The sequence below is a fragment of the Carcharodon carcharias genome, chromosome 26 (assembly GCF_017639515.1).
Source record: "Carcharodon carcharias isolate sCarCar2 chromosome 26, sCarCar2.pri, whole genome shotgun sequence".
Lineage (NCBI taxonomy): Eukaryota > Metazoa > Chordata > Chondrichthyes > Lamniformes > Lamnidae > Carcharodon > Carcharodon carcharias.
In genome coordinates this window covers 7,052,633-7,066,179 of record NC_054492.1, presented here as the reverse complement: position 1 = coordinate 7,066,179, position 13,547 = coordinate 7,052,633, and the positions used below count along the sequence as shown (strand labels likewise).

The window sequence follows — 13,547 nt, the reverse complement described above, 5'->3', positions numbered from 1 at the left end:
ATTCCATTCATTTAAACTCAGCAGGGTAGTTGCCAGGGTGGTCTGCTTCCTGGCATCAGAATTAACAGCAATGGCAGAAAAATATATTGAGGGTCAGTCAGACCTAATGAAGGATGATAGAAAGGACGTCTTGGCCTAACCTAGGAATTTAGATTTCCCATTTCCCAGCAACACCCCCCCAAACAAAGGAAATAAAGCAAAAGGTGAATATTTCATTTGTTATTCCAAATACTATTGTAGATTTTTTGCTGTGTTGTGTTGCTACAGCAAGTGTTTAATAAAAGAGTCTAGAATTTTTACTTTTGCTCAGTCACTTATCACCTGCGGGATAGACAGCTTTTTGATTTATCATCTACTGTGTTTTACCAGTCAGTTCATCAGACCCACCAACTGAAAGATTAGAGAAATGCATGTGCAAGTACATGCTGTCAGTTTGTATGACTAGTGTAAACCACAGGAATGAAACAATCACAGAGAGGTATTTGGTAGTGGAAATTAACTCCAGAACTTAAACAGCATGAGGTACACTTACGGAAGTGATTTGTGCCAATGAACTTGTGAGAATGTCTATGGCAGCTCTAAAATTTGTACCTGACAGAGTTGATTTTTCTTCTAACATGAAAAGCACTTCACAAAATTGTGTAACTGAAATTTAAGTCATTATTTCACTCATTCTAAATAAAAGTATTTGCATATTTCTTATTTGTATAGTACTTACTTCATAATGCCTAATTCCCTATATAAATGAAGCATGTAAACAACATAATTTAAAAAAAAATTATTGACCTTCATAATTTTGCATAAGTAATTTTACAATTTTACAAAAATACTGAAAAATGTGCTCTCTCCTCACACACTACATACTCTTCCATTTATTTCAACAATTGACTGAATTAGTTTACTTTTACATTATATTGGCCTTCCACCAAAATAAATTCTCAGAACTTTTTAAAATAAATATCTTGATTTTTATACCAGAACATTATTCTACGTGACAAACAAAATTGCCTTCAGGTATATAGAATGAATTTACTGGACTGTGATGGCCGTCGTTGACGGTAACAGAGCCTGGAACTCACTGGTACGCTTTGTATCCCCTTAGACCTTACATTGCAGCTCCTGTGCACATGATGAATCAATTTCATTTTTAGAACAGTATTGTAAACCACCTCAAAAAAGAAACCAAATGGAGAAGTTATAAGAGTAAACTTTTGCTTAGAGAGCAGTTCATGAAAAGAGGTAAACATAACCTGCATTTTTATAGGATCACATCACAACTTTGAAACAGCTGCACATATAATGGTTATGAATGCATGACTGTTGTGAAAGCGAAAACACTATACACAGCAAAATCCCATTAAAAAAAGGGAACAAGAGGAATGACAAATTAACCTGTTTTGGTGGAACTGTTGAAGGAAGGAATGTTGCATATCAGGAAAACTCTCTGGTCCTTTTCCAAATGGCACCACCACAGGGAAAGGCAGACAAAACCTCAGTTTAAACACAACATTCAAAGGGATTCTGACAATGCAGAACTCCATTAGTGGTGTAATTGAAAAGTCAGCCCAGACTATGTATTCGTGCCTTCGAGTGGGCCTTGAAACCACAGCTTTTTGAACCAGGGGCATCTGTGCTAATGAATGAGCTAAACTGATGGCTTAAACCTGGTGGTTTGCATCATTCAAATCTGGAATCTACAGTAAAAATGCCAAAACCTTTGGAGGTCATTTGGTACAAGGCAGTCACCGGAAGTCAAGAAGCTATTCTAATTAATTAATAAAATTCCTTCGACAGATAACCAAATACAATTTACCAAAACCTGCATACTACATATCAAGCAATATTATAATAAATACCTTTATACGTTGTGAAAAATGGCATTGCATGATATTCCAAAAGATCTGATTCAACACTGAACTCAGCCAATAAATCAACCTAAGAATCAAAATTCCTCTAGTTACATGCTCACGGAAACACTGACGGTATTGTATACTTTTACTCCTTAAAGGAAACTTAATCAGGTTCCATTATCGTACAAAGGTAATTCAATACATGTAATCATCACACTTATTTCTTGCATTAGTTAATGACAAAAAGCAACATCATATGATTGCAGCTTTCTCAATATTCTGATGGTTACTGCACCTATCTTTGCAATAGGCAGAAGCTGTCATTATTTCACACATGAAAATAATTGCTGCATGTTTCATATTTATAAGAATTGCTGACTTGAACAAGATTTGAGAACAGATGGTAAAATTGCTTTGGGGAGCCTTTTGCTTTGTCCTACCTGTCCAGTTTTTCTTGTCATCAGCACGGTAGTCATCCTTTAACCTGGAAGCAAAGTCAACTCTCTATGCTAGAAAGAGTAAGCTGGCTTTGTAGGAGGAGGATGAAACGACTTGCTTTGGTTCGTGCTAAACCCATTAGTGTTACTCCTACCTTGTACATTTTTCTTTATTACCAAGGATTTGATCAGCATACCTACAAAAAAAAAATAAGCTGTCAACTTACAGGAACTAAAAGCAAATCTATGTACATCGTATATTAACAACAACAACAACAATCACTGCATGACAGTACAAAAATATATGCTCATTGATATAGTGCTTAGAATTAGAAACCACCCTCTGAACATCATCATAATGGAGAGGTATATAAACTTTTTACACACGCATTATACTTACAAAGGCAATAGGACAATAAGAGTAAGGGCTTAACAAATTCATCTGAAATCTTAAAAACCTACAATCAAGGGATGCTACTGTGTATGCTGAACTTATGCACCTCCTTGTGGTCAATAATTGAACAAGATATGCAAAGTGCTGGGAGCAAATTGTTGTTTAGCCAGAAACCAGCATATGGCATTGTGGAGAAACCATTGAACATTCCACTTCACAACAATTCCACTGATTCAAAAATCAGCCTTTTCCTGAATATATGAAGTCGCTAGCACTTTTAAATTCGAATAAATATATAGAATTGTTTCATTTAAAGATTTAATTACAATTTTTGGAAAAAATATTCATATTTAAAAATTAGAATGTCCTCATTTTGTTAAAGATGGCCGGAATTGTATTTGGAGGTGATAGCCCTGTCCCAGGCATAAAAGTCGGAGGCGATCCCGCCTCCACATGGCCAGGAATCTCCGCCAGGCCATTAACTGTCTCAAGTCGAGACTCCTGGCCCATCTGGGATGAAACTCTACCTCTGAGAGCTGCTGGCCAAATCAGATGTCCAGCAGCTCTCCAGTCTCAGAAGCAGCCGTAGGGACAGTGGCCACGGCTGGAACTGCAGCTACATTAGGATTGTTGCTGGAGCCAGATGCCAAGGCAAATGGGGAAGTGGCCCTGGCGAGAGGGGTGGGAGGTCTGTGATTGGGAAAGCAAGGGGGAAACACAAGCAAGGGTAGCGCACAACCCCCAGAAAGGGTCCGTGGGCCACAAGATGCCTGGACTGGCACCACCAGGCCATCAGGGTTCACCTAGTGTGAGCTATTGGTATTTGGCTGGTATTTTAACGTAAGTTAGGAGCAGGAGTAGGCCATTCAGCCCAAATTAACCACTTAAGGGCCTCAATTGATCCAAGGGTGGGCAGGCTGCCCAAAACCACCCCCTGCCACTGGTAAAAATCCAGCGGAAGCAGGTAGGTGATGGGCATGGTGCCCCCACCCCCCAAGCTGCCGATTTGCACCTGCCAGCACACTCCTGAGAATGAGAGGGTTTGTGGGGTGTGGGGTGGGGGTATTTGGATGTACACTACTGTACATGAATCAAATGTGCTAACAATACAAATAGAGAGAAAGAAGAAAAGGTCCTCCATGCTTAGATCTTGTCCACTTAAAGTGAACCATTCCCTTACTGTACTTGCGTTTAAGGGGACAGTGCTATACATCTATTACCAACAATGCAGAAAAGAGAACATAGTCAAAATAAAGGGAATACACTTTGAGAATTTGAGAATAGACCCTAGGATTTGCAAGTTGTTAATCTTATTGAATCACATTAAATTTCTAATGGCATCTCCTATAAAGCCCAGATGGTCAACTCATGTAACCCATGTGCCCTCCTGCTCTTCATGTGCAACCTCTCACATCATCCAATGAATGGAGTAAACTATGCCATGTACAAAAACAACTTGTATTTATATAACACTTTTAAAAGTAATAAAACATTCCTCAGCACTTCTCAGGAGTATTATAAAACAAAATCTAACACTGAGCCATGTGAGATTTAAGACAGATCACCAAAAGCTTGGTCAAAGAGGGAGGTTTTAAGGAGCATTTTAAAGGAAGAAAGACGTAGAGACACAGAGGTTTAGGGAGAGAATTCCAGAGCTTCAGGCCTTGGCAGCTGAAGGCATAGCCACCAATGGTGGAACAGTTAAAATCAGGGATGTTCAAGAGCCAGAATTGGTTGAGTACAGATATGTCAGGGGTTTATGCAGCTGGATGGGTGAGGCTATAGAGGGATTTGAAAACAAGGATGAGAATATTAAAATTTGGATGTTGCTCAACTGGGAACCAACGTAGGTCAGTGAGCACAGGAGCAATGGACTTGGTGCAAGTTAGGACACAGGCTGCAGAGTTTTGGCAACTTCAAGCTTAGACGATAGGATGTAGGAGGTTGGCCAGGAGTGCATTGGAATAGTCAAGTCTTGAGGTAACAGATGCATGGGTAAGAGCTTCAGCAGATGAACTGAAACAGGTATGTAGCCAGACAACACTATAAACATGGGAATAGATAGCCTTTGTAATGGAAGCTCATCTTGGGGGTCAAATATGACACCAAGTATGCAAACAGTCTGGCATAGCCTCAGACAATCGGCAGGATGAAGGATGGTGTTCATGTGCTTTCAGATAATGTTGCTGAGGAAAAATATGTAAATGAGAAATAGCAGGGCACCAGAAGTAGCATTGTGGAAGTGGGAATAGAAACCATTGCAGGTGATTTTCTATGAGGAAACAAAGCCTTAATCTGCCTCCACACCATCATTTCTGGAGTTTCTAAGGATCAATTCTTGATCCCTTCCGCTTTCTCAACTCTATGTTGCCTTTCAGAGATGTCATCTGGAAACACAGCAGTTCCACATGTATTTCAACGGCACCAACACTTCCACCACCTCTGATTTGTCACACTGCTTTCCTGACACGCAGTACTAGATGAGCAGAAATTTTCTCCAGTTAAGTATTGGGAAGACATAAGCTAAGTACCTACAATCAATCTCACCCCCTAGTCACTGGCTTGGGCTCTCTCCTTGGCCACTATCCAGACTGACTGGATCCTTGGTGTCCTATATGACCCTGAGCTAGGCGTCAAGCACCATACCCTCCCAAATCACCAAGACCACTTACTCCCACTTCCATAACATCACCCATCTCTGCCTCTTTCTCTACTCATTTGCCACTGAAACTCTCAACCATGCCTTTATATCCCTAAGCTTGACTATTCCAATGCTTTCTTGGCCCATCTCCTATCATGCACCCTCTGTAAACCTCATCTCACATCTCTAAGTCATATCAAATATCATTCACCCATCACCAATGCTCACTGACCTACACTGGCTCCCAATATTTTAAAAACCTCATCTTTGTTTTTCAATCTCCTCATGGCCTCACCCCTTCCATAGCTTTGCAATCTCCTCCAGATCTAAAACCTCCACTGCCTCTGCACTCTTCCAATTTTAAGCTCTTGCACATCCTCGATTTTCATTATTCTACCATTGGCAGCCATGCTTTCAGGCGTGTTTACAGCTGCCTGCACCTTAGCTTTAGAACAGCCTCCCTAATGCTATCCACATCTCTACTTCTCTCTCCTACTTTTAAGAACTACTGAAAACTGAGCTCCACCTGACCTGACATTTCCTCAAGTGTTGCAGTATCAAATTCTGTTCAATGGCACTCCTGAACCTTGGGTCATTTTACTACGTCAAAAGTGCTCTATAAATACAAATTGTTGTTGTTCTTCAATTCAAAAGATTTTTCTTTCCCCAATGGCTCTCCAAACTCGAGACCCAATTAAGATTGTCACCATCAATTCCCTCCAAGGTTTCTATCTGCCTTCAAAACTTTAAGTGATCATTCCCTGTTGCTACTCCTAATCCTTCTTTTCTCTTTCTCCTCTTTGCCTCATTCACTCATTCTCCACCATTGAAGCGTCTCAGCACAAGTGGGCATGTATATTGCAGATAAGATGGGCAAAAATGATCACAAAAAAGTAGGGACTCAGGGATAAATAGAAATTAGTGTAAATCTGGTAGCTTAGGTATCATCGCTAGTCCCCACCCCAACTTTAAATAGTCCCATTTCCTTTGACTTGGAGTAAGTTCTATCCATAAAGTGATGCTTTATTTCAGAGTCCACTAAATCAGTTTTTACTAATTTCATATGCTGCTAATCCTCTTGGATTTTTTGATATTTGAATTTCATTTTATAAAATCAAAACGTACACAAACATGCCATTTTCACCACTCAAATGCTGCCAAGGGATACTACCAATTGTTTGGCAAACTATTGTTTATTAATTGCCACTACATCTTTATTTCATTAAGACCACTTGGTGGCCATGGTAAAAGAGGGTATTTTATATCAAAACAGAGCTTGCCATTTCAGATGAAATACCAGTAAAACTGCCCACAATGTACAGGGCAATTCAGTTTAGGAATTCCATGGCAAACGTTTCAACACTCCCAGACCCAACCCCAATTCACTTACTCCAATACGCTTACCTTGAAAATTTGCTAGGCCCTTCTCCATCTTCATCGTCAAATTCCAGTCTAAGGAAAAATATATTTTGCAATCAAAACGTTAAATCTATTGAAGTAGTACATAGAGCAAAGACTTGCAAACCTAGCTAATCACCAGGTATTATCTAAATTAATAGAATTACCATTTTATATTATCAATGTTCTACCATTTCTCAGCACACAATTTCAGTCATGCCAGGGATAGATGCTCTCATTTTGAAGTGTATACTTTTGCTTTGGATTTTAACCCATCCAAATATATGAAAAATGTCGGAAAACTATAAAACTAGAAACAAATGCAAATGGCAGCATATTAATTATGGGAGAGCAATCTTGTAGTCATTCCATAGTTGAGTAACTTGCATACCAATGACATTTGTAACACCATCATTTTTAAAAATTTGTTCATGGTTGTGGGAGCATAGCATTTATTGCCAATCCCAAATTGCCTTTGAGTAGTTCGTGATGAGCCACCCTCCTGAACCAATGCAGCACATGAGGTGTAGATACACCCAGAGAACTGTAGAGTTACAGGAAGCAACAGTGTGGGAACAGCAATATAGTTCAAAATCAGGATGCTGTGTGGCTTTGAGGAGAATTTGCATGTATCCCTAGTGCCCGTTGCCCTTATTCTTCTCTGTAGTACAGGTCTTGGGATGGGAAGGTGCTGTTGAAGGAGCATTGCTGCCATGCTTCTTATGGTGGCAGCAGTGTGTGCCATCTACGTGTCATCAGTGGGGGAAGTGAATGTTTAATATGGTGGATGGGGTGCTGATCAAGAAGGATGTTTTATCCTGAATGGTGTTGAGCTTTTACACTGTTTTTGGAGCTGCAGTCATCCAGTTAAGTGGAGTGTATTCCATGAAACTGCTGACTTATGCTTTTCAGATGGGTGAGCAGGCTTCTGAAAGTCAGGAGGTGAGTTACTTGTTGCAGAATTCCCAGCCTCTGATCTGCTCTTTTAGCCACAGTGTTTATGTGGCTGGTCCAGTTAAGTTTCTGGTCAATGGTAACACCCAGAATGCATGTAGTGGGGTATCCAGTGATGGTAAAGCCTTTGAATGTCATGGATATAGCTAAATTCTCTCTTGCTGGAGATGGTTATTGCTTTGCACCTGTGTGGCAGTCATCAGCCCAAGCATGAATGCTGTCCAGGTTTAGCTGTATGCAGGCACAGACTGCTTCAATATCAGAGGAGTTGTGAGTAAGACTCAAAAATGTGCAAACAACAATCATCCCTACTTCCTGACCTTGCACTGCTGTTTCTGACTGAGCAACAAGAATCCAACAAAAGATTATGGATTGTGCTTATCAGCTTGCACTTTGCAGAAAAGGTCATGCATGAGGAACTCCTGGAGCATTGTTCTGGGGCTGAGATGACCAGCCTCCAACTGCCACAATCATCTTGCTTTGTGCCAGGCATGACTTCAACCACTGTTGGCAACACCTTCCATCATACTGTTGATGATTGAGAGTAGACTGATGGGGCAGTAATGCTACATGTAAATATTGAGGCAATGTTCTAGTTAAAGAATTTCAATTCAATAGTTTATGTAGTGATATTCTAAATACACTAAGAAACTTCTTTCCCTGGATGTTTTCTTGCTATCAGTTAGTTTTGATGATGCAGTCTCCTGTCACTTTGACAGATGTATGTTCAGAAAAAAAGACTGATCTACAACCTAGGTTGATGTCATCTCATGTGTGACACCAGGCCAAGTCTTGATTTGTATAACCGTGTGTAAATACTGCATATGAAGTCAGTGTTGGAGGGATGAATCGCAGCATTGGCTTTGCGCCACACTTGCTTGTCCTGAAGGCGCTTGACTCTGTTCTCCTCAAATATCAAAATCGCATTATGATAAAGACTCGGTCATCTGGGTCTGTCCAAGCTTAATTTCTCCCATGTATTGGGATCCAGCTTGCAAAACTTGAGATTGACTTTCAGATTGTCTTTATATCTAAATTTGGAATGTCCTGTGGTGTGGGTTCCCATGCTCAGCTGGCTGTAGGGTAGTCTTGGTACGCAGGAATCCTCCATGAGAACCACATTACTGGCCGAGTGAAGCTAAGCTCTGACGAGCATGCTCTCAATGCCATGTATGCAGCCCTTTGCAAGAGCCTCGGTTTTGGGGATTTTATCCTGCCACCTGATGCTGCAAATAGATCTCAGACAGCGAAGGTGGAATGCTTCTAGTTGTTTCATGTGACGCCAGTAGGTTGTCTAAGTCTCGCACCCAGAAAGAAATGATGTAAGAATCGCTACTTGGTAGACTTTGATCTTCGTTCTGAGAGATACTCCATGTTCTTTCTAAAGTCTGAGTGAGGCTGCCAAATGTCGAGCTTGCTCTTACCAAGCCAAACAATGGCTGATTTCATCATCCAGCATAGTGTCATTGGAGAGGATACTCCCAAGATAGCAAATCTTCTGAATGGAACAAAAGGGTATGTTGATAATGACTGTGGGGTCTTGCAGCATGTGGCCAGGGATAGTGACTGTGGGGTCTTGGTGGTCATGGCCAGGGGCAGGTTGATACAAGATTTCTGTCTCCATCAGATTTGTCAGGCCAAAGAGTTCTAAGGCTAAGGCAAAGCAATCACCAAGTAGCTGAATATCGTCTGGGGTATGCGCTTTGAGCGCAGTCATCCGCAAACAAGAGTTCACTCAGCAGCTGTTCAGTAACCTTTGCATGAAAGGCTATCAGGGGTTGGTACGAATGTGGAGTTGAGGTTATAAGCATATCAGCCATGATCCTGTTGAATAGCGGAGCAGGCTCGAGATGCCGAGTGGCCTACTCCTGCTCCTAATTTGTATGTTCTTATGACTTGCTCCATTTCTGTTGGTAGAGATGAGTTATGGAGGCACAGTGCCCTGGTTAGAAAAGATGAGTGAGTTTCCTAACCATGCGAGTCCCTCTATACTTGAATACTTTAGGAGCCGATTGCCATATGTTGAGAGAATAAGTGTCACACCATAGGTTTTGGGGCCATCAACTGGTCACACTCCTTCATGTGGAGTCTTCAAGTCATTTTTATCAGCAGCTGCTTGAAGCTCATTAGCTTTGTTTTTCTACCATCAATTCTTCATCTCTCTTAGTTTGGCCTGCAGCATGGTGTTTTGCACAATGGTGTCTGGTGTTGCTTGTTGGTGATTTCTTGTCAGCTATTTACGATGTGAGTGTTGTGCATATCGTCTAGAAGCTTGCCTATGTCTTGGTCATTGATGTCAAACAGATCTTGTTGCTTCCATTTAACGAACCCTAGGACCTCAGATGCCATGCAGTAAGTAACATTCTTTAACTTTTTCCAAGAATCTTCAATGGCAATATTGTCCTCTGGGATATTCAGCAATTCCTGTTGTTCGATTATGTTCCAGTTCTAGTCTTGTAGCCACATCTTTAAGAACAGTTACATCAAGCTTCCTTTGTGGCTTGACTCTGTGCCAAAGGCCCTTAGATTTTATTTTCAAAGACACAATACTCCTGACATGCCAATGGCCAGACCAACATTCTGCACCTCTAAGGAAGTGGGTAGAGCGCATGTCCTCGAGATCTCTCTGTCATACAATAATGTGGTCCAGCATGTGCCAGTGTTTGAATCGGGGTACATCTTCACTATTTTCAACTTGTCTGCTTGCTAGAAGATGGTGTCTGGGGTTCAAAGGGTTAGGAAACACCGGGACGGTTAAGAGAGTTGAGGTGCTCTTCATTCACAACAAGTTCCCACATGGTTAGCGTCTCAAATAGTCCCTCCTAATCAAACCTCTAATGCCCAGCTCCACGTTCCAATCCCTGTTTGGCAGGTGTGAAAGCGGGTGATTGGGCTGCCGAACAACAACTCCAGATTGGTAGAGTTTGTCAGCCTTATTGGACAGTCTACTTAGGAGAAGGTAACTGATTTCAAGGCCCCTAGCTATGGGTTAACCAGCAACATATATATCGGTTGACAGTGCGGACGATCACAAATAGTGCCAACGGATTGGGCAGTGATGTCAAGGGTAAATGAGGCTTTTCAACCTGCTCAGCAGCTCATCTACGAGAATGATAGCTCCAAAACCAAACCTGCACCTTTCAGCTGCTGTGATTTTGGCACACATTGCTCCAGTGTAGTATTAGCTGCCTGGACGAGGAAGTGGGAGAGGCCCTGCAGGAAACTCACCCATTTAAACATACTCAACCTGCAGGTTGTTCAGTGAGTCATCAACCAAAACATCAAACATACCAAGCCCTGTGGTGATAGGGAAATGACAACGGGAATAAGTAGAAAATACTACTAGCAGTCTTCAGTCATAATGCTGCATACAGGTGGCCTCAGGGTGATGGTCAATCTCCACAGTTCAGGGCAGATGTGAAGTTCATAACCTTATGAGATGACAAAGCAGACTTTTTCCAGGTACAGCACTGCTGTCCCCAATCTGGGAAAGGGGAAGAAAAGGAACCCTAAACATAGCCCGCTCTTGCTGCACCTGTCAGGTTACCGCTCCTGGCTGGTCATCCATTTGACGCAGTTAAAATGTAAAGAACAAGACTACTTATCATGTGATAAGTTATCATGTGAAGCTCGGTTCATGGAACGTCAGAACACTTGTAGCCAACAATATGAGGTCACAGCACAGAACAGCCCTCATAACCAGTTTGCTGGGCAGATAGAACATCAAGATAGCCGCACGAGCAAAACTAGTCCAAGGTTCAGCCTCAACATTCAGGAATGGGCTCTGCCATTCTATCTGAGCTGTTACGCAAACCTGACTGACTTCCTACAGGGATCAGCGATCAACTCATGGTTCTTAGTTTAAGTCTTGCAAGTAACCAGCATGCAACACTCATTAGCGCCTGTGCTTCAACAATGACATACAGATGAGGTCAAAGAAGCATTCTGTGATGCCCTCAGTAAGATAATTAGAGGAGAATCTCACCAGGGTGAACTCATTATTCTTGGTGATTTCAATGCCCAAGTGGGCACAGACAGTAATATATGGGGAAGAGTACTAGGACACCACTATATTGGCAGAGCAAACTCCAATGGCAAGTGCAGTGAGTTTGGCTACTGCAAACAAAAGAAGAAAAGTGTATTTTTTGCTTTTGTTTGCACGTGTTTTATTATGATACTATACTTAGAACATGGCGGTAGATTTTGCAGACTATTTTTTTTAAAACAGAGAACAGCTCGTGCAACAAAACCCAAGCACATGTATTGTGGGGGAACAGAGGATTACGGACAAAATGTCTGGACACATTAGAAGTAAGTGTTGGGATATTTAACAAATTCCACCTAAAATAAATTCCTTTCTGTAATGAGGATTGCTCAATACTCCAGGCAGACTACTCACAGGCTCCCGGAGGGATTTACACTAATCTTGATTCTGCCAACTTGTGCTCCGCCAAAGGGGGAATAAGCTAGTTGTCTACCTTCCACAATTATGCAGAAATCAACTACCTGAGATCAGGATCTCCTAACATCCCAGTTGAGTGTCCTGTTTTGAGTGAAAAATGGACACACAATTATTTTTTTGTGGAGGTGGAAAGCAAACCCACGTGCCTGATTTGTGGAGAAGTGATTTCTGTCATGAAAAAAGTCAATGCAGAAAGGCACTACAGCACAAAGCATATCAGTGAGCTTGCACACGAGAGAGACCTCAACCTGAGTGCGACACAGCCAGAATGAGTGTGGTTATTGGTAATTTGATGCACAGTGGGGATTCAGTGCAGAGGGGAAAAGATGCACTTTGCATTTTTTCTTTGCTATCCAACTTCTTAAATCTTCCGAGAGTGGTCTTGCCCTGCTGCAGCAGTAGAGGTTACAAGGGAGTAATGGGTAAGGTCAGGTAAGTGTTTACTACTTTTATCGCTTATAGTTTAAGGTCTTTTTTGTGGTTTATAGTTTGTACATTCTGTAGTAACGAGGATCAGGAAAGAAGGGCCCGAGAGTAATTGATTTAAAATGTTTAAGTTAAAGGCATAAGTCATGGCAGGAGAACTCAAAGCTATGCTCCCCGTGGGAAGCTGGGAACATTTCCAGTGCCTGGGAGCAGCACATGTGCAGGAGCTGTGTCCAGCTGCAGCTCCTGGAAGCTCGGGTTTCAGAGCTGGAACGGCAGCTGGGGACACTGTGGAGCATCTGAAAGTCAGAGCATTGTGGATAACACATTTAGAGAGGTGGTCACACTGCAGCTGAAGGGATGTGAAGAAGAAAGGGAATGCGTGACCACCAGGCAGTCCAAGAGAAACAGGCAGGTAGTTCAGGAGTCCCCTGGGGTCCTGCTCGCAAATCAGTATTCCATTTTGGAGGCTGATGAGGGCGCTGGTTCCTCTAGGAAGTGCGGACAGAGCCAAGCTTCTGGCACCACAAGCAGCCTGTCTGTACAGGAGAGGAGGAAGAGAGGAAGAGCAATAGTAATAGGGGATTCTATAGTCAGGGGAACAGACAGGCGCTACTGTGGCCATCAACGTGACTCCAGGATGGTGTGTTGCCTCCCTGCTGCCAGGGTCTGGGATGTCACTGAACAGCTGCAGGGCATCCTGGAGGGGGAGGGTGATAAGGCAGAGGTCATGGAACATGTTGGTACCAATGACATAGGGAGAAAGAGGGATGAGGTCTTGCATCAATAATTCAGGGAGTTAGGCAGTAGACTGAAAAGCAGGACCTTTCGGGTTGTAATCTCTGGATTACTCCCAGTGTCACATGCTAGTGAGCACAGAAATAGGAGAAAAGTGTAGGTGAATACATGGTTTAAGAGTTGGTGCAGGAGGGAGGGTTTTAGATTCCTGGTTCAATGGGGAAGATGGGACCTGTACAAGCGGGAC

At 42.2% G+C, this 13,547-nt stretch overlaps 1 protein-coding gene across 8 annotated transcripts in view; it reads right to left on the bottom strand.

Moving 5' to 3' along the window:
• The window catches only part of arnt2 (aryl-hydrocarbon receptor nuclear translocator 2), a 355,307-nt gene that overhangs the window by 314,182 nt on the left and 27,578 nt on the right, over window positions 1–13,547 (bottom strand). For all 8 annotated transcript variants that reach the window (XR_005941438.1, XR_005941437.1, XR_005941439.1 and 5 more), the window contains exon 2: window positions 6,727–6,774. Coding sequence is in view for 4 of the 8 variants with exons in the window: in XM_041174965.1 (XP_041030899.1) it covers window positions 6,727–6,774 (48 nt within the window). In the remaining 4 variants the exon portion in view is untranslated. The remainder of the gene's footprint in view (window positions 1–6,726; window positions 6,775–13,547) is intronic.